The sequence below is a fragment of the Eumetopias jubatus genome, unplaced genomic scaffold, assembly GCF_037043125.1.
Source record: "Eumetopias jubatus isolate StellerSeaLion01/CBP00866 unplaced genomic scaffold, mEumJub1_p1.0 scaffold_8, whole genome shotgun sequence".
Classification (NCBI taxonomy): Eukaryota; Metazoa; Chordata; class Mammalia; order Carnivora; family Otariidae; genus Eumetopias; species Eumetopias jubatus.
Window position 1 is genome coordinate 142,080,096 of NW_028274814.1, and position 20,411 is coordinate 142,100,506.

At 54.6% G+C, this 20,411-nt stretch overlaps 1 protein-coding gene and 1 pseudogene across 4 annotated transcripts in view; one reads left to right on the top strand and one right to left on the bottom strand.

Moving 5' to 3' along the window:
- Positions 1 to 20,411, bottom strand: part of TUBGCP6 (tubulin gamma complex component 6) — a 40,412-nt gene that overhangs the window by 1,080 nt on the left and 18,921 nt on the right. For 3 of the 4 annotated variants that reach the window (XM_088025419.1, XM_088025420.1, XM_088025418.1), the window contains exons 4-24: positions 10,343 to 10,516; positions 9,112 to 9,233; positions 8,242 to 8,320; positions 8,028 to 8,137; positions 7,521 to 7,612; positions 7,284 to 7,423; positions 6,301 to 6,450; positions 5,605 to 5,686; positions 5,429 to 5,517; positions 5,222 to 5,337; positions 3,968 to 4,106; positions 3,577 to 3,648; positions 2,148 to 3,420; positions 1,919 to 1,977; positions 1,669 to 1,810; positions 1,410 to 1,578; positions 1,149 to 1,290; positions 865 to 1,059; positions 660 to 792; positions 377 to 590; positions 84 to 283 (exon numbers count right to left, since the gene is read on the bottom strand). In XM_088025419.1, the coding sequence (XP_087881545.1) occupies positions 84 to 283; positions 377 to 590; positions 660 to 792; positions 865 to 1,059; positions 1,149 to 1,290; positions 1,410 to 1,578; positions 1,669 to 1,810; positions 1,919 to 1,977; positions 2,148 to 3,420; positions 3,577 to 3,648; positions 3,968 to 4,106; positions 5,222 to 5,337; positions 5,429 to 5,517; positions 5,605 to 5,686; positions 6,301 to 6,450; positions 7,284 to 7,423; positions 7,521 to 7,612; positions 8,028 to 8,137; positions 8,242 to 8,320; positions 9,112 to 9,233; positions 10,343 to 10,516 (3,892 nt within the window). Of the gene's footprint in view, positions 1 to 83; positions 284 to 376; positions 591 to 659; positions 793 to 864; positions 1,060 to 1,148; positions 1,291 to 1,409; positions 1,579 to 1,668; positions 1,811 to 1,918; positions 1,978 to 2,147; positions 3,421 to 3,576; positions 3,649 to 3,967; positions 4,107 to 5,221; positions 5,338 to 5,428; positions 5,518 to 5,604; positions 5,687 to 6,300; positions 6,451 to 7,283; positions 7,424 to 7,520; positions 7,613 to 8,027; positions 8,138 to 8,241; positions 8,321 to 9,111; positions 9,234 to 10,342; positions 10,517 to 20,411 lie in introns of those variants that run through there. The other variant, XM_088025421.1, reaches the window with a different exon arrangement.
- LOC148163830 (cytochrome c oxidase subunit 6B1 pseudogene) lies at positions 10,566 to 12,035 on the top strand (annotated as a pseudogene).

Here is a 20,411-nt window from a genome sequence, read left to right on the forward strand (position 1 = left end):
GGGGGGGGTGCCGCTCAGCCAGGCCCACCCGGTGGCCTCTGCCCTGCTGTCCCCAAGCCCTCCCGGCCCTGGGGGACAGGCACCTTTAAAGAGGAAGTGGGAGTAGTACTTGAAGGTGCTGTAGGACTGCTGCATGAGGGCGAAGTTAGGGTGCTCTGCACCCTGGGGGCCACCAGCCGGGACCCAGGGCTGGGAGATAAGCTGGCTGCGGAACTTGAGGACAAGGCTGAAGATGCTGTGGATGACGTTCATGACGGGCGCAGCCTTCTCTGTCAGCAGGCCCCTGGGGGGGGGGGGGGAGCAGGCAGCTGCTGGTGAGGGGCACCTGACCCCCTCCGCACGTGCCCAGGGAGCAGCCCCAGGCACAGCGGCTCACCTGAAGACAGCCTTGTGCAGGTACTCCGCGTGCGCACGCTGGATCTCCTCCAGGTCGCCCACCTGCGCCAGCCGGGCTCGGAACTCACACCAGGTGACATGCAGGATCTGGTTGGCGATGTAGCCCTGGGTGACCTTGACAAAGTGCTGCATCTCGTGCTTGAACAGCTGCAGCTGGCGGAACTGCACGGAGCCAGCCGCGTGGCTCACCAGAGCTGCGGGGGCGCAGAGGGGTCAGCCGGGCCCCAGCCGAGGGCAAGCCTGGGCTCTGGGCCAAGCCTCACCTGTGCGCTTGAGGTGGAAGCAGATGTCCTTGAGCGTCCACATCATCAGCTTCAGCTGCAGCAGGAAGGAGAAGATGCCGCTGTACCTGCTCAGGCAGCCCTCGGTGACCACGATGTTGAGGGGCCAGTCGACCTGCGGGGAAGCGGGCTCAGCATAACCTGCGGGGGAGCCCCCGGCCCGCCCACTTGGCGGCGCCCTGCTGACCTTGTACCTGAGCTCCAGGCAGCTCAGCACGTCCGGGGCGTTGGGGGCAAACGTCTCGGGCAGGAACTTGAGGGCGAAGGAGAGGTTGTCCGCGTAGGGGGTGTCCCCGTGCAGACTGTACTGCAGGGCCTTGCTGAGCACGGAGTTGAGCACCAGCGGGTTGAGCAGCTCCCCGGGCGTCTGCCCCGCCCCCAGCTGGCCAGAAGAGGGCGCAGGTGTCCCGAGGGAGCCCTGGCACCGCGCCCCGGCCCCGCAGCCATGCCCGCACCGCGCCCAGGGGTCACCTTCTCAAACAGCAGATCGCTGAGCGACTGTGCGAACTCCCCGTCCTCCATGAGCAGGAAGTGTCGCAGCGCCTCGAAGTGCGCCTCCAGGCCCAGCTCCACGAAGAAGTAGTCCACGGCGGCCTTGTTCACTAATGAGACGCTGGCAGGAGGGGCGGGGTCAGGAGCGGCGGGGTCAGGAGCGGCGGGGTCAGGAGCGGCGGGGTCAGGAGCGGGGCCTGGTGGGGGCGGGGCCCTTCCGGGGGCGGGGCGTGCACTCACTGCGCGGCCAGCGGGGCAGTGATGGAGTGCTTCATGAGCACGGGCAGGGGCAGCAGCTCGCTCAGCTGCACCGCGGTCTCATCCGCATCTGACCGGACCCGGGGGTCCTCCGGGAGGGCGAAGGCGCGGGGAAGCCCATGGTGTAGCAGGTGGGCGACAGGAGGCTCCGCTGTACGATGGCAGATTGCCGTTGTTAAGAGGCGGGGACACACTGGCCCGGCTTCTGCCCGCCCGCCCACCGCTGCGGCTGCCCACTCACACATGGCCTCGTAGCTGTCCGGGTACTGCTCCAGCCGGTACTGCTCTATCAGACCCGCCAGGTAGGCCTGCTCCCGGCCCCAGCGCTGGGCGGCCACCGCCTCCTCACCAAGGCTGGGGCTGCCCTGGGCCGCCGCGCCTTCCTAGGAAGGAAAGGGTGGGGTGGGGTCCCCTCCGTGCTGCCCCATCCTGGAGGGCCAAAGCCCTCACTGCCCATGCGAGGCCAGACCCCTAGCCACATCTGCCCTCACCTGTGAGCTTGGAGGGTGACCGAGAGAGAGGTCCTCAGTGTCCCCACTCGTCCCTGGTCCTGAGCAACACAAGTGCGGCAGGAGGGGGTATCAGGCCCAAGTGCCTCCTACAGGGTGATACCTCCCAAGTCTCCAGGGCTGCAGACTTCTTGCCCTTCCTCCTTGCCCACATCCCTCCCGGGCCCACAGGTGCCACCAGTGATAGGACAGCTGTAGGGACCCCACTGACCTGGCTCCTCGGGGATACCATCTCCCAGATCCCGGGATGCAGCCACTGCAGACAGCGAAGCCTGGAGGCCACTCGCCTCCCCACTCCTGGAGCCAGCCTCCTGAGCACAGGAGCTGTCTGAGGCTGTCTCTGCAGGCAGCCGTGGCTCGTGCTCCCAGACAGGGCTCTGTGCTCCCAAGCTGAGGCCTGACTGGGACACATGGTCAGGGGGGCTCTGGCAGGGCCTGGGTATATCGGGCTGGCCTTCCCCAGAGAGTGCACCCAGTACCACATGGGACTGAGACACATGTCCGTGGACGTTCCACCGGGGCCGCGAGGGGGCCACATCCCACACGTTCTCCCCCACCTTGATGTTGGCGTCAGACACGTGTCCGTGGACATTCCACCGTGGCCGCGAGGGGGCCACATCCCACACGTTCTCCCCCACCTTGATGCTGGCGTCAGATACGTGTCCGTGGACGTTCCACCGTGGCTGCGAGGGGGCCACATCCCACACGTTCTCCCCCACCTTGATGTTGGCGTCAGATACGTGTCCGTGGACGTTCCACCGTGGCCGCGAGGGGGCCACATCCCACACGTTCTCCCCCACCTTGATGCTGGCGTCAGACACGTGTCCGTGGACGTTCCACCGTGGCCGCGAGGGGGCCATCCCAGAAGCATAGCCCCCTGTGGGAATGCTGCCCTCTGACACATGCCCGAGGAGCTGCCCCATGGCCTGGCTACTCCCGTCCTGGGGGAGGGTGTACCCAGAGGGGTGGGCGTGAGGCAGAGCCACCTGCCTATCTGAGACACCTGTACCTTGTGGCCGCGTGACACTGTCCCCCCACAGCTGCTGCCCCTCATTACTCGAGCCGCCTCCCACAGTCTTCAGGGACCCTGGGGAAGCCAAGGGGGCTATAGCTGGCCTCAGGATGGTTCTGAAATCATACTCCAGTGGCCCAGAAGGCCCTGTGCCCACCACTTCGGATGGAGCCGAGGGAGGCAGGTCTGAGCCGATGGTGTGCAGCGCCTCCTCCAGGACAGGGGCCACACCAGTGGGTACAGGTGGCTCGGCCTCCCGAGCTGTGGGCAGGAAGTCTTGGATGCTGAGGCCCTCAGAGCACGGCCCTGGCCTGTGCACCAGCCCCGAGCCACGGGCCCCTGCTGCTGGAGGTGTGAGCTGCTGCAGCGTCCGTGCATTCGGGCAATCCCAGGCAACCACGTGCGGCTGTTCTGCATACCCAGAGTCAGAGCTGCTGCCTCCCGCCGAGTGCCCGGGGCCCGGAGACAAAGCCTGAGACACAAGTGGGTGTTGGTTCCCCAAGCTCAGTTCTGCAACCAGCACCAAGTCAGGCTCAGCAGCCACTGTGCTCCCAGGGCACCGCAAACCTGGGGCATCCAGCTCACAGCCCCATGCTCTGCGCCCTGAATCCTGACCCCAGCCCCTCACCTGGGAGCCGGCAGCAGGGAGGAGGGAGAGTGGCTCCAGGGCCTTCCCTTCGGACACGTCCTTCAGCATCCCCTGAAATTCAGGCAGCAACAGTGAGCACCTAACCCCACACAATCCAACCCAGAGCTTCCGCACCCTCACCCAACGCACAGAAGCCACAGCTCCTGACTGCCCACACGGGCCACAGCACTGAGGCGAGAAGGGCCTGGGCCTAGAGCTAGCACTCAGCACTGCCCACGTCATCCTAGGGCGGCATGGCCTCCTCCCAGTCTCGACGTCCCTGAGCACTGAGTTACCAGCCCTCTCCCAGAACCCAGGTCTGCGTGTACTCTCGGGCTCCGAGACCCCCGAAGCCCAGGGGAAGAGCTCCCATCAGAAACCATGGTGATACCTGAATGAGCTTCTGATCTTCTACGAGGAAACGAAGCCGTGCACTTGCCAATCGGTGCCTCTGGATTTTCCACAGTGCCTTCTGCTCTCGACGAGCTGCTTCTGCAGACAACTTGCTGTAATGGTCAACCAGTGCTTGCCTAAAGACACAGCCAGAGAGGCCCAGCTGCCACAGTCGCGCAACTCTGTGCAGCTGGCGCCCCGTGGGCTAGCATGGCTCTCCACAGCAGAGGCCCTCGGCACCTTCCCAGGCCAGCAGCTGGTCTGCGTGAGGCCCCACAGCCCCTGCAGGGGCCTTGCCGGGCAGGTCTTTCTGCCCCCACCAGACCAGGACCCCAGCGGGCAGGCACCTAGCTGGGGCTCAGCAGATGTCTGCTGAGCAAATACCAGAACGAGCCCCCACACGACCCGAAGCAGGAGGACAGGCAGGAGGCCCAGGGCTGCTAGGCACCCCGCACGAGAGGTGCCTTCCTGTTCTGCTGGGGCGAACCCCGGAGAACGAAGGATAAATGCGAAAGGGGACCCAGCACAGCACAAGTGTCCCCGCACGTCACTCCCAGCCGTTTTGGTCCTCTCGCCAGCAGGGAACTGGGCCCGACCTGGACTGGCTAATTCCCATCTGGCTGCCCCCGACCAGGGACGCAGCCCCCACACCTCGCTGTCCCCTACGGAGGACAGAAGAACATCTACCCGCGCGCACACCCGCACACACGAGACACACCCTCCGAGAACAGTACGGAAGGTCAGGACTACTGGGACCCTGAGCGACAAAGGCGGGAAGACGCAGCCCGCCCCCGCGGTGCCCCTGGGGGGCCCCGACTGTGCTGCAGCTTACGGGAGACGGAGGGGAGGGCACCGCCCCGAGACGGCCTCCTGCTGGGTGCTGGCCTGGACAAGTGCCCCCGTCTGTCCAGCGGTCGGGCTGATCACAGGTTTAAAAATTAGGGGCAGGAGCTGCTGAACTTAGAAGAAACAAAGAGACGGAGAGGCGGGGGAGGCAAGCCCAGTGTGCGCGCCTTGTCTGGATTCCAGTCCACACTAACCAACCAGGAGAAGACGTTCTGAGGACAGGGAAGCACACCTGAGTGTGGGAAAACGGCCACACGCACTCCGCCCAGGTGCACGTTGGAGTTTGGACCCCTACTCTTCCTAGCTTAACACACGCTTAAAAAATCTCCAAAATAAAAAGACAACCGTCACCAGACCCTGCCAGGAGGGTCAGCCCAGAGTGCCCGCCTCGCCCGCAGCCGCCTACCTCGCCTTCCTCTCCAGCTGCTCCTCCAGGGCCCTCAGCCTCCTCTCCCTGTCGCGGAGCTCCTGCGCATAGCCCAAGTCGTCATCCAGAGCCTCCTGCCTGGCCGCCCGGCGCCGCTGCACAACGCACCACACGTGGTCTTGCAGGTTAGAGCTGGACTCCACAAGCCTGCACCCCCCTGCCCCCCCCAACGGCCGCACCACCTACCTCTTGGTCCTTCACAAACTGCTCCTTCAGCCTCTGAAACTGCTCTCGCTTCCGGGCGTCCAAGGCCATGCGTTCCGACGTCTGCCGATCTATGTTGCGATGGGAGGGGGCGGCGTGATGAGAAGCCCGCAGCAGGTGACCCCAGAGCCCCAGAGGGTGACCCGAGCCACATGTACCGCTGAGCGCTCGCAGGACTCTGGACGCTGCTTCCCGGGCCTGGACAATCAATTCTTGTTTTGCAATTTCCATTCGTAATTCCTGAAAAAGATCATCTGTAAACACATCCCAACTCTCTGTCCCCTCCTCTAGGGCGGCCTGAAAGTGGGGGCTGCTCGGACCCCATGCAGGCCCCTCTAGGGGCAGCACCCTGGCTCAACAAGCCTAGGTAGTCAACACACTCTCCAAGCAGTTTGAGGCTGAGACCCCAGGCCTGCGTGCACCCACCCTGGAGGGGACCGGGAGCTTGGGGCGGGCTTCCCCACAGGGAGGGAGGGCCAGCCCCCTCCCCGCATCCACCCCTACGTGTTCTCTCAAGTCTCCTCCCGGGGGCCAGGCCAGAAATGGCTTTCCATCAAACCCCTCCCTGGGTACACGAAACACTCAAAGCTCAGGTCCTGGTACGCCGGCCCCTTCCGAGCAGGAGAGGAGCTCACAGGGGCCACCAAGTGCAGGAACCTCCCATCCTGCTGCCCAGGACTGGGCGTGTCTCCCGCCCAGCCAGCCCCAGAGAAGAGAGGACAGAGCCCTGACCGGGCGTCCCCCACCCAGATACCCTACCGACAGAGAACATCAGGGCAACCTCCCCACTGGCCCAAGACCCTTAGAGGGGAGGGAGGTGCACGGACAGCCCCCAGGCCCACAGCGCCCGACACCTTCTCCTCCTTGCTGATGGAGCTGTGGCGCGCTACCCTCTCCATCCGCCCCACGTAGATGGCACAGTCCCTCTCGACCTCCTTCAACTCCTCGGGGGAGAAAATCACTGAGATCCGAGGGACGGGCACGTCGGACCAGGAGAGGTAATGCTACCAGGAAGGAAAAGCTGAAGTGAGCCAGTGACACGCAGACCCATGCCCAGCTCTGCCTCTGTTCCTGGTGACCCATGGGGACAGCCCCCTTTCTCAGAAACATTCATTCACTGGAGGGGCATGGCTCCAAGGACATCCCAGATGGGTTGTGCAGCGTCTCTGCCCAGGCCAAGGCTGCCTTCCACCAGCGACTCTCCAGAAGCTGTGAAGACCTCTCCTCAGCCTCCCTCACTGGAGGCGCGTGGGCTACAGGCCCGGGGTCAGCCTGCACACAACAGACCCCACTGCCGGCCACCCCTCCCCCAGGGAGCCCCAGCCTTCAAGCTCTCCAGCATCTGGCCCCTCCCCATGTCCTGACAGCTCCAGGCTGTTCTCAGCCCAGCACAGGAGGAACCCCGTCAGCCACAGGCTGAGCCTCCTGGCCCCTCCCCAGCCCCGGCCTGGGCAGCCCCACCTGCCTCCCCGCTCTACAGGGCTTCACACCATGGATGGCATGTGGGCCGCTGCCAGGCCTCCCCCGCAACCCTCCAGACCACGAGACACGACTCCCTAAACCAGCCTGGGTCCATCTTCCTGCGGATGCGGCCCATAACTGTCCCACGGGGGCAGTTTCCCTCGTGGAGAGAGGGAAGGAGCCCACCGCCCCTCGGCCTCTGAAATGCCTTTGCTTTTCATCCTGTCTTTGGACAAGCTCCCAGAAACTCGATGGAGCTGCTGTGACACTCAGGAGGAAATGAGAGGTCACCACACACTACAGACAGATGGCCAGGTCTCAGGGGACAGGGAACAACAGCAGGACAAGAAGGGACGGGAGGGCAGGCTCTCCTCACCCGGGGGCAGCAGAGTTTCAGCAAATTGATGGTCTTCCCGCAGACGTACACATCGTGGGCGATGTGCTTCAAGAACACAGGGACACAGTCCCCCACCTCTTTGGAAATGAGCACATAGCCGTGGGTCCAGTAGGACTTATCTGAATGGGGGACAGAACACATGGTTGGCCAGCGTCCAGCACTGGCCCCGACCCACCTGATGGCAGAGGCCCAGCCTAGCAGCCAGCAGCCACCTACCTCTGAAGCCCAGGTACTCGTGGTTCACCTGGATCATGAATTCGCCATAAACGTCTCTGAAGACCCCACTGTACACCCAGTCATGGATGAACCTGCCAGGGTGGACAGACCAGCCATGAGGGGGCATGGCGGCCATGGGGGTGGTCCGCCAATGTGCCCACAGTCCAAGCCCAGCTGCGCTACTCCCCCTTCGTCCCACACAACCCCCGCCCTTAGGAGGTGTATGACAAAAGGCTGCTGTCCTATGTCAGCGCGGGGTGCGCGGTCTGTGCAGGGTGCGCCGGGGTGCGCGGAGTATGCAGGGTGATCAGTCTGCACGGGGTGCACGGGGTGCGCGGGGTATGCAGGGTGCACAGGGTGTGCGGGGTATACGGGGTGCGCGGTCTGCGCGGGGTGCACGGGATGCGTGGTCTGCACGGGGTGCACGGGGTGCGCGGGGTATGCAGGGTGCGCGGTCTGTGCGGGGTGCACAGGGTGCGCGGATGGCACGGGGTGCACAGGCCCCACCTTGTGTACGGCTCACAGCTGGTCTTCAGCAGGGACAGCAGCACTGGGTAGTTCTCGTTGCTGCAATTATCGAGAGCCTCCTGGTACAGGTAGGAGAGCAGCTTCACCCCCTGGAGACAGCAAGGGGAGGGGCTTCAGGGTAGTACCACACGCGGCCGACGCCCAGCAGCAGCCCCACCAACGGGACGACACTCAGGAAGAACCCAGAACTCACGGTGGGGAATGCAGCCTTGGGTTCTCCGCCCCCACTACCTGGGAGTGCAGTGCCAACGCCACAGAGCTCAGCCAAGTACCTAGACACAGAGGCTGTGTGAGACCAGGGAGCAGACACTCAGAGTCCCCAGGTCCAGTGACACCAGAGCAAAATGTCTCCCAGGCCCATCTCTGCCTGCCTTCAGGCTCCAGGTTTAAAAGCACCCGGACTTCAAGGACTCCAGATTTGAGCTTCCTGCCTGGTCCCTCCCTGCACACCCTGTGCATCTCCACCCCCTTCTCAGGTTCGGACCAGACTCAGAACCATCCTGAGTGCATGACCCTTCCCCCGCCCCCACAGCACCCCGCCACCTCACGCCGGTGACACCTCCTCTGCCTGGATGACCGCCCAGACCCCGCCCAGACCCCCCACCCTCTCTCCCCTGCTGCAGTCTACATCCACATGGCAGCACAGTGCCCCTGCCCCAGCACCCTCCAGGCACCCCCAGACTCTTGCCACCCCCACTGCACCCCACCTCCAGCCTTTCTGCCCACAAGGTTTCCTCTCCCACCGAACCCTTCTCCCCAGCCCCTCATGCTCCCTTCTCCAGAGGGCACCTGCCACACCACTCCGCCTGGTGTTTACGAACTGGCCAGGAGCGCCAGGAGCGCCAGGAGCCAGGTCTGTGGAGACCCTGTGTGCCCTTCAGGCAGGTGCCCCCAACCCTAGATGGGGCCTGCCATGGTAGGCCACCAAAGGATACACAGCACACAGCACCCAGGGAGCCCACCGGGGGCAAGGGCTCCTGTTCTCACAAGCCCTTTGCGGCCCAGCAAGTCCCGCACCTGCCTCCACACGGCCCCCATACTCGACCCCCATGCCAAGGCTCACCTGAGCTGCCGGCCCAGTTTCTTGAAAAGAAAGCCAATGGTGAGGAGGCTCAGGGTGGGCGGAGTGGAGAGGACGCAGGCACGGTAATACTGCAGGTACTTCCTCAGGCCGCTGGTGAAGGCCTATTGGGCAACAAGGCTGGGAGGGGGGCGGCCGGGCACAAGGGCACGGCCGCCAAGCTCAGAACTTAAAGGATACACTGGAGCTGGGGGGAAAGGCTTGGCTCCCATCCCCAACCTTGGGGCTCCAGCTTCCAAGGAATGGACATAGATGGGTCATGCCCAGGCACCCCAGCCCAGCTGGAAGAAAGGACCCTTCACGGAACCCCAGGGCCCAGACCAGCTACACCAGGAAACTGGGAACTGCAGGTCCCAGGGGGAGTTCTGGAAGGGGTAGCCAGGCTCTGCATGCAGGTGCCAACTCTGAGAGGGTCTCTGGCCGCTCAAACCACCGGGCTCTTGGCAACACATGCGTCCTGGGCTGCACCGCAGCAGGAGGTCTACACGGAACGCTCCAGAACAAAAGTCAATCCACCCACCAGCCACATCCTCAACCCACATGGCAGTCCCTTCCATCTTCGTCAGTTTCCTCCTTGCCTCCATGGGCCCGGCCTGCACCGTCTCAAACCTGAACCTCATCAGCCAACAGCACTGCCACAGGGCCACGAGATGGAAGGAACCCGTGCCGCCCAGCCCCCGGTGGGCCCCAGCATCCTGCCTCCTCTGCTCAGCCTCCCTGCTGCTCCTCTCTCAGTTCTCCCCAAACGCCCTGCTCCATCTGGACGCCTGCCCCTCCCCGCAGGCCGCACCTGCTGTCCCAGGGGGACTCTGCCTGGCATATGGGCCGACTGTAAGGTCCTCCGGAAGAGCTGCCTCAGCCCCGGGGCCTAGAACTTTAACACCCCAAATCAGGGAGGACGCTGTGTCAGTTGCTGTGCAACTCCCTGAGGACCCAGCAGGGAGCAAGCAGCACATGCCTACCCCATACCGCCCAGCCCCCGCCCCAGAATGCTGGCCACACCTGTATCCCATGGCCTAAACACGGCTGCCCAGGTCTGCAGTTAAGTGACAGTGGAGCTAAAACATCATCCCTAGGGAATTCGTTCCTGAAGCGTGACTGTCAGCTTTTAGACATTGCTAAGGAAACAAAAGGCTTGCACTCAGTGGTCTTGGAGTGGAATCTGAGGCTCCCAGGAAGGTCTGGGATATAGCCACGAGGTGGAGGGCCGTACCTGGAACACAAGGCCCTTGCTGCACGAGGAGTCCAGCACAGGCTGCAGAGAGAACTGGCTCAGGCGTGCGTAGTGTGTCCCCCACTCGCCCACCTCTGAGAGGAGACTGCTGACGCTCTCGGGGGAGGCTCCTGATACGTGGACACCCCGCTTCACCACGAAGGTCTGAGCTGGCTGGACAGGGCAGAGGAGAGGCTACTGAGTCAGGCACCCAGAGCCCAACATGGTACTGTTGCCCCATTCCACCCTCTCAGCACGGCGCAGGGTGTCCCAAGACTGGGTGCCCCAAACCAAGACACACACCCAGGAAGCGCCAAGAGCAGAGAGCAGACGCCACAAAGCAGAGCCTGACCGTCCCACCCTCAGCAATAAAAACACACATGCAGAAACAACAAAGTATGAGTTTTTACGGACCACACTGAAAAATAATACATATCTGAAACGTCAAGCCAATTGTGGATGCGGGTGCAGGAAGACACACGGCCTCCCACACTACCCGAGAAGTGCACACACAACACCTAAAGTGCTGTCATTAGATCTGACCACTGGACTTGCAGGGACGCGTCCAGAGGAGACAACAGATGGCTGCTGCCGAGCTGTGTCCTGGAATCACAGGGAAAGCCGCAAAGGCCGGCCTGCTCCAGCTCTGGCACGGCGGGCAGGGAAGGCCAACAGACAAGCCCCAGGCGTCCCGGCCAACAGCCTCTCTATCAACAGGCTCCCACAGACACAATACCTCCCAACAGATTAAGATGGAAAATGTTTTGTGTATCTTATTGCAATTTAAAGAAACCTTTAAAAAAACAAAAAACCCTCCCAACAAAGAAAAGCTCAGGACCAGATGGCATTACCAGTGAATTCTACCAAACAATTAAAGAACTAACACCAATTGTTCTCAAACTCTTCCAAAACCCAAAAAGGACGGAATACCTCCTAATTCTAAGAGGCCAGTATTGCCCTGATTCCAAAGCAAGATAAAGACACTATAAGGAGAGAAAACTATAGGCCAACTTCCCTTATGAACGTAAATGTAAAAATCTCTGATAAAGTACTAACAGATCAGGGGCGCCTGGGCGGCTCAGCCGGTTAAGCATCTGACTCTTGGTTTCAGCTCAGGTTGTGATCTCAGGGTCATGGGATGGAGCCCCCCATGGGGCTCTGTGCTGGGCGTGGAGTCTGCTTGAGGATTCTCTACCTCTCCCCTGCCACCCCCCCCCAAATAAATAAATAAATCTGAAAAAGAAAACACTAACAAATCAAATCCAGCAGCATGTTAAAAAGGGTGGCTCGGCATAAAAAAATCAATCAATTCGGTCTTTGCCGAGGGTCTGACCCGCGAGCTGCTTCAGGGGCGTCTTTAGTAGGAGTCAGTACCGTGGATCAAGACCGAAGTCCAGAACTACCAGACTGCCCGGCAGCCAGCCGCTTCCCCAGCCAGAGGCAGAGCAGGAGCCGCTGGAAGAACTACGCGGACTTCATGAGACCAGCCCCGTACGTGTCCCGCAGACCCATATCCTGGGTGTCAGCCCGGAACCACCGCCCGGCAGAAGGCACGTTTCCTGGGAAGATCTCAACTGGCTCCACCCGCCTCTCCTCTGTCCTCCACCCTTCTCCCACCTGTGTGCCGGCCGATCCCCACCCTGGGATCCTGAATCATGGCTTAGCTCGTAACAAATACTCATTGGAGAAGTGAAGAAAAAAAAAAATCAGTCAATGCGATAAGCCACATTAATAGAATGAAGAAAAAATAGGGTTATCTTAATTGGTGCAAAGAAAGCATCTGACAAATTCCAACACACTTCCATGATAAAAACATTCAATAGGTTAGAGAATATAAGGAACCTCCTCAACATGATAAAACCCATGTATGACAAAGCCACAGCTAACATTACACTCCACCGTAAAAGACTGAAAGATTTTCCCCTAGGACAAAGGAGGAGGCAGGGATGTCTGCTTTCACCACTTCTGTTTAAAATAGCACTGGAGGGGCACCTGGAGGTGGAGGGAGGCTCAGTCGGTTAAGTGTCCAACTCTTGATTTTGGCTCAGGTCATGATCTCAGGGTCTTGGGATGGAGCCTGGTGGTCAGGCTCTCGCTCAGCAGGGAGTATGCCTGGGATTCTCTGCCTCTTCCTCTGCCCCTCCCCCTGCTCACATGCTCTAAAATAAATAAATCTTAAAAAAAAAAGAACCAAAATAATCTTGAAAAAGAAGAAAAATATTGGAAGACTCACTTCCCAAGTTCAAAATTTATTTATATTTATTTTAAAGATTTTATTTATTTATTTGAGAGAGAGCGAGCGAGCACAAGCAGGGGGAGCAGCAGAGGGAGAGGGAAAAGCAGGCTTCCCACTGTGCAAGGAGCCCGATGCGGGGCTCGATCCCAGGACCCTGGGACCATGACCTGAGCTGAAGGCAGACGCTTAACCATCTGAGCCACCCAGGCGCCCCCCAAGTTCAAAATTTATTACGAAACTACAGTAATCAAGACAGTGTGCTACTGGCATAAAGACAGACATCTAGACCAAATGAACAAAACAGGAAACCCAGAGATAAACCCTCACATATATGGTCAATTAATTTTCAGTAAAGGTACCAAAACTATTCAATGGGGAAAGGATAGTCTTTTCAACCAACAGTGCTGAGAAAACTGGACATTCACATGCAAAAGATTTAAGCTGGATCCTCCCCCAACACCATATACAAAAATACATTCAAAGTATGGGGCGTGCCCGGCTGTCTCAGTCAGTAGGGCATGTGACTCTTGGTCTCGGGGTCGTGAGTTCAAGCCCCACCCACGCTGGGTGTAGAGATTTTAAAAAAAAATTCACTCAAAGTAGATCAAACACCTCAACTTAAGACCTAAAACCAAGAAACTCTGAGGTGAACACACAGAGGCAAATCTTCATGACCCTGGATTTGGCAGTTTTTCACATATGACACCAAAGGCACAGGCCACAAAATACAAATAAATTGGACTTCGTGAAAATTAAAAACATGTGTGCTTCAAAGAAAACTATAAGGAGAGTGAAAAGACAACCTAAAGAATAGAAGAAAATATTTGCAAATCATGAAACTGACAAGGGACTAATATCCAGAATATATAAAGAAATGCTACACAACTCAACAATTCAACTCAAAAATGCACAAAGAACTCAAATACACAAATCTGCAAAGAAGATATACAAATGGCCAATAAGCACATAAAAAATGTTCAGTATGATTAATCACTATGGAAATGCAAATCAAAACTATGAGACACCACTTCACACCCATTAGGACAGTTATCTTTTTTTAAAGATTTTATTTGGGGGAGCGCCTGGGTGGCTCAGTCGTTAAACGTCTGCCTTTGGCTCAGGTCATGATCTCAGGGTCCTGGGATTGAGCCTCGCATCGGGCTTCCTGCTCCTCGGGGAGCCTGCTTCTCCGTCTCCCTCTGTCGCTCCCCCTGCTTGTGCTCTCTGTCAAATAAGTAAAATCTCTTTTTAAAATATGATTTATTAAATAATATTAAATATTGTTTATATATTAAATATATAAATATTTATTTATTTTTTAAGATTTTATTTATTTATTTGACAGAGACACACAGAGAGAGAGGGAACGCAAGCAGGGGGAGTGGGAGAGGGAGAAGCAGGCTTCCTGCTGAGCAGGGAGCCCGATGCGGGGCTCGATCCCAGGACCCCGGGATCATGACCTGAGCCGAAGGCAGACGCTTAATGACTGAGCCACCCATGTGCCCAGGACGGTTATCGTAAAGCACGTGAAACAAGTGTCCATGAGGACGCAGAGAAATCGGAACTCTCGCAGGATGTGGGAAGGAAGGTAAAGTGGTGCAGCCACCATGAAAAATTGTTCATTGGTTCCTCCAAAAGCTACACATACACGTATCACAGGGCCCAACACTCGCACTCCCGGGTATATATTTGAAAGAACTGAAAGCAGGGACTCAAACTCTTTCACACACATGCTCACGGCAGCACATTCACAACGGCCAACCCATGTACCCACACACAGATGAATGCATAAATAAAACGTGGTACATACATACATAGAGTAGTACTCAGCCTTAAAAAGGAAGGAGCTGCTGACACCTGCCACGACCCGGGGGAGCCCTGAGGACACTGTGCTGAGTGAAATAAGCCAGACCCAGAAGGACAAATCCTGTCTGGTTCCACTTCTAGGTGGCACCTGCAGTGGTCAGACCCAGGGGGACAGAGAGCAGATGGCGGGGCCGGGGAGGGGGCTGTGGGGAGAGTGCGTGATGGGGACAGAGTCTGGGAAGTTCAGGTTGGGAAGATGAAAAATTTTGTAAACAGTGATGATGATCACCCAACACTGGGAATGTAATTAATGCCACCAAATAGTACACTTAAAAGTGGTTTAAAAAAAAAAAAGCAGCAGAGCAAGATGGCACAGGAGTAGGAGACCTGGATTTCGTCTGGTCCCAGGAATTCAGCTGAATAGGGATCAAACCATTCTGAACACCTACGAACTCAACAGGAGATCGAAGAAAAGATTAGTAACAACTCTCTGAACAGAGAAGCAACCACTTACTGGAAGGTAGGACGTGCGGAGAAGTGAATCCGAGGCGATATTCGGGAGGATAGACGGCGGGGGAGGGGGCCTCCGACGGCCGCTTCTGGCAAGTGATAGAGCAGCAGAGCACAAAATCGGACCTTTTAGAAGTCGGCTCCGCGGAGGGACGTCGCTCCAGTGGCTAAGCGGGGGGTGGAACCCTCCCGGGACAGTGTGGTCTCAGGACCCTCGGGGTCACAGAAAGACCGGGGGTGCCTGAGTGCGGCAGAGCTCCCAGGTATCAGAGCAGGGAAGCCGGCTGCAGAGACGGAGCCGAGGCGCGGGCTCTCAGCTCGGGGTGGCCATAAACTGTGATCTGCGGCCCAGTCGGGGCACGGCTCCTCCAGCAGGGACCCAACAAGTGGCAGAGCTGGGGAGACTCCCCTTCCTCCCCTGGGAGGAGCGGCGCAGGAGGCACCGCAGGGATCTGCTGGGTTTGGAGACTCCACACGGGGTCGGGTGCCAGAGATAGAAACGCTCGGTCACAGGCCGGGTGAGCACGGAGTGCGGCCGGAGACCGGGGAGACGGGAGTGACTGCTTTTCTCTGGGGGCGCACTGAGGAGCGGGGCCCCGAGTTCTCAGCTCCTCCGGGTGGAGATTGGGAGGCCACCATTTTCACCCTGGTCCTCCAAAGCTGTACCGAGAGCTTGCAGGGAACAAAAGCTCCTGAGAGCAAACCCCAGCAGCTTCCTTAGCCCGGACCGACAAGGGCGGGGCAATTCCGCCTCCGGCAAAGACATTTGGGAACCACGGCAACAGTCCCCTCCCCCAGAAGGTCAGCACGAACAGCCAGCGAGCCAAGACCAAGTTTACCGATCAAGGAGAACGGGAGAACTCCAGCGCTAGGGGAATACTGCACATAGAATTCATGGCTTTTTTACCATGATTCTTTAGTCTTTCAAAGTTAATTTTTTAAACGTTTCTTTTTGAATTTTTCTTTTTCCCTTTTTCAACCAACATCTTATCAATCCTTTTTAAAAAACATTTTTATTTTTCATTTTTAGAGTCATATTCTATCCCTTCATAGTAGATACCCTTATTTTTGGCATATATATGTAAGTTGTTCTCTCCTTAAAATTTTGAGATACAGTTTCTTCTAACAGATCAAAATATACCCTAAATAGTGTATGGCTTTGGTCTAGTCTCCTGCCTGATCACAGTCTCTCCAACCCCTTTTTTTTCTTTTTTTTTAGTCCTCTTCTTTCTTTTTTCAAACAACTTCTTATCTTATCAATTCCTTTTACAAAATCTTTTATAACTTTCATCTTTACAGTCATCTTCCATCCCTTCATTGTATCAACCCTTATTTTTGTACCTACATATGTTTTTCCTTCTTTAAAATTTTGGGAGTCACATTCTTCTAACAGACCAAAATATACCGAAATCTAGTGTGTGGCACTGATCTATGCACCAGCCTGATCATATCTGATCATATTGTGTTTTTTTTTCGTTCTGTTTTGTTCTGTTTTTGTTTGTCTTTTTCTTTTTCTTTTTTTTTCTTTTTCTTTTTTCTTTCTTTCCCTTTCTTTTCCCCTGGTTTCAGGTCTTTTCTGATTTGTATAGAGTATATTTGCTGGGGACGTTGTTAACCTGTTAGCATTTTGTTGTCTCATTCATCTATTCTCCTCTGGACAAAATGACAAGACGAAAAAAATCACCTCAGCAAAAAGAACAAGAGGTAGTACCGTCTGCCAGGGACCTACTCAATACGAACATTAGTACGATGTCGGACCTAGAGTTCAGAATCATGACTTTAAAGATACTAGCTGGGCTTGAAAAAAGCGTGGAAGTTATTAGAGAAACCCTCTCTGGAGAAATAAAAGAACTAAAATCTAACCAAGTCGAAATCAAAAAGGCTATTAATGAGGTGCAATAAAAAATGGGGGCACTAAGTGCTAGGATAAATGAGGCAGCAGAGAGAATCAGCGATATAGAAGACCAAATGATGGAAAGTAAAGAGGCTGAGAAAAAGAGAGAGAAACAACTACAGGATCACGAGGGCAGAATTCGAGAGATAAGCGATATGATAAGACGAAACAACATTAGAATAATTGGGATCCCAGAAGAAGAAGAGAGAGAGGGGCAGAAGGTATACTGGAGCAAATTATAGCAGAGAACTTCCCTAATGTGGGGAAGGAAACAGGCATCAAAATCCAGGAGGCACAGAGAACCCCTCTCAAAATCAATAAAAATAGGTCAACACCCTGACATGTAATGGTAAAACTTACGAGTCTCAGAGACAAAGAGAAAATCTTGAAAGCAGCTCGGGAGAAGAGATATGTAACCTACAATGGTAGAAATATTAGATTGGCAACAGACCTATCCACAGAGACCTGGCAGGCCAGAAAGGACTGGCATGATATCTTCAGAGCACTAAACGAGAAAAATATGCAGCCAAGAGTACTATATGCAGCTAGGCTGTCACTGAAAATAGAAGGAGAGGTAAAAAGCTTCCAGGACAAACAAAAACTAAAGGAATTTGCAAACACGAAACCAGCCCTCCAAGAAATATTGAAAGGGGTCCTCTAAGCAAAGAGAGCGCCTAAAAGCAGCATAGATCAGAAAGGAACACAGACAATATACAGTAACAGTCACCTTACAGGCAATACAATGGCACTAAATTCATATCTTTCAATAGTTACCCTGAATATAAATGGGCTAAATGCCCCAATCAAAAGACACAAGCTATCAGATTGGATAAAAAAAAAAAGACCCATCGATATGCTGTCTGCAAGAGACTCATTTTAGACCCCAAGACACCCCCAGATTGAAAGTGAGGGGGTGGAAAACCATTTACCATGCTAATGGACACCAAAAGAAAGCTGGGGTGGCAATCCTTATATCAGACAAACTAGATTTTAAATGAAAGACTGTAGGGGCGCCTGGGTGGCTCAGTCGTTAAGCGTCTGCCTTCGGCTCAGGTCATGATCCCAGGGTCCCAGGATCAAGCCCCGCATCGGGCTCCCTGCTCCGCGGGAAGCCTGCTTCTCCCTCTCCCACTCCCCCTGCTTGTGTTCCCTCTTTCGTTGTGTCTCTCTCTATCAAATAAATAAACAAAATCTTTTATAAATAAATAAATAAATAAACGAAAGACTGTAATAAGAGATGAAGAAGGACACTATATCCTACTTAAAGGGTCTATCCAACAAGAAGATCTAACAATTGTAAATATCTATGCCCCTAACGTGGGAGCAGCCAATTATATAAGGCAATTAATAACAAAAGCAAAGAAACACATTGACAACAATACAATAATAGTGGGGGACTTTAACACCCCCCTGACTGAAATGGACAGATCATCTAAGCAAAAGATCAACAAGGAAATAAAGACTTTAAATGACACACTGGACCAAATGGACTTCACAGACATATTCAGAACATTCCATCCCAAAGCAACGGAATACACATTCTTCTCTAGTGCCCATGGAACATTCTCCAGAATTGATCACATCCTAGGTCACAAATCAGGTCTCAACCGGTACCAAAAGATTGGGATTATTCCCTGCATATTTTCAGACCAAGGTGCTTTGAAACTAGAACTCAATCATAAGAGGAAAGTCAGAAAGAACTCAAATACATGGAGGCTAAAGAGCATCCTACTAAAGAATGAATGGGTCAACCAGGAAATTAAAGAAGAATTTAAAAAATTCTTGGAAACCAATGAAAATGAAAACACAACTGTTCAAAATCTTTGGGATGCAGCAAAGGTAGTCCTGAAAGGAAAGTATGTAGCAATACAAGCCTTTCTCAAGAAACAAGAAAGGTCTGAAATACACAACCTAACCCTACACCTAAAGGAGCTAGAGAAAAAACAGCAAGTAAAGCCTAAACCCAGCAGGAGAAGAGAAATCATAAAGATCAGAGCAGAAATCAATGAACTAGAAACCAAAAGAACAGTAGAACAGATCAACGAAACTAGGAGCTGGTTCTTTGAAAGAATTAACAAGATTGATAAACCCCTGGCCAGACTGATCAAAAAGAAAAGAGAAATGACCCAAATCAACAAAATCATGAATGAAAGAGGAGAGATCACAACCGACACCAAAGAAATACAAACAATTATAAGAACATATTATGAGCAACCCTATGCCAGCAAATTAGATAACCTGGAAGAAATGGGTGCATTCCTAGAGATGTATCAACTACCAAAACTGAACCAGGAAGAAACAGAAAACCTGAACAGACCTATAACCACTAAGGAAATTGAACCGGTCTTCAAAAATCTCCCAACAAACAAAAGCCCAGGGCCAGATGGATTCCCAGGGGAATTCTACCAAACTTTTTTCTTTTTAAGATTTTATTTGTTTGACAGAGAGAGACACAGTGAGAGAGGGAACACAGGCTAGGGGAGTGGGAGTGGGAGAGGGAGAAGCAGGCTTCCTGCCGAGCCAGGAGCCCGATGTGGGGCTCGATCCCAGGACCCCAGGACCATGACCCGAGCCGAAGGCAGACGCTTAAAGACTGAGCCACCCAGGCGCCCTCTACCAAATATTTAAAGAAGAATTAATGCCTATTCTTCTAAAACTGTTCTAAAAAATAGAAATGGTAGGAAAAGTTCCAAACTCGTTTTATGAGACCACCATTACCTTGATCCCAAAACCAAAGCCCCCATCAAAAAGGAGAATTACAGACCAATATCCTTGATGAACATGGATGCAAAAATTCTCACCAAAATACTAGCTGATAGGATCCAACAGTACATTAAAAGGATTATTCACCACGACCAAGTGGGACTTATCCCTGGGCTGCAAGGCTGGTTCAACATCCACAAATCAATCAACGTGATACAATACATTAACAAAAAAAAGAACAAGAATCATATGATCCTCTCAATAGATGCAGAAAAAGCATTTGACAAAGTACAGCATCCTTTCTTGATCAAAACTCTTCAGAGTATAGGGATAGAGGGTGCATACCTCAATATCATAAAAGCCATCTATGAAAAACCCAAAGCGAATATCATTCTCAATGGGGAAAAACTGAGAGCTTTCCCCCTGAGGTCAGGAACGTGGCAGGGATGTCCACTATCACCACTGCTATTCAACACAGTATTAGAAGTCCTAGCCACAGCAATCAGACGACAAAAAGAAATAAAAGGCATCCAAATCGGCAAAGAAGTCAAACACTGTTTGCAGATGATGTGATACTTTCTAGGGAAAACCCAAAAACTCCACCCAAAACTGCTAGAACTCATACAGGAATTCAGTAAAGTGGCAGGGTATAAAATCAATGCACAGAAATCAGTGGCATTCCTATACACCAACAAGACAGAAGAAAGAGAAATTAAGGAGTCGATCCCATTTACAATTGCACCCAAAACCATAAGATACCTAGGAATAAATCTAACCAAAGAGGTAAAGGATCTGTACTCAGAAAACTATAAAATACTCATGAAAGAAATGGAGGAAGACACAAAGAAATGGAAAAACGTTCCATGCTCATGGATTGGAAGAACCAACATTGTGAAGATGTCAGTGCTACCTAGAGCAAT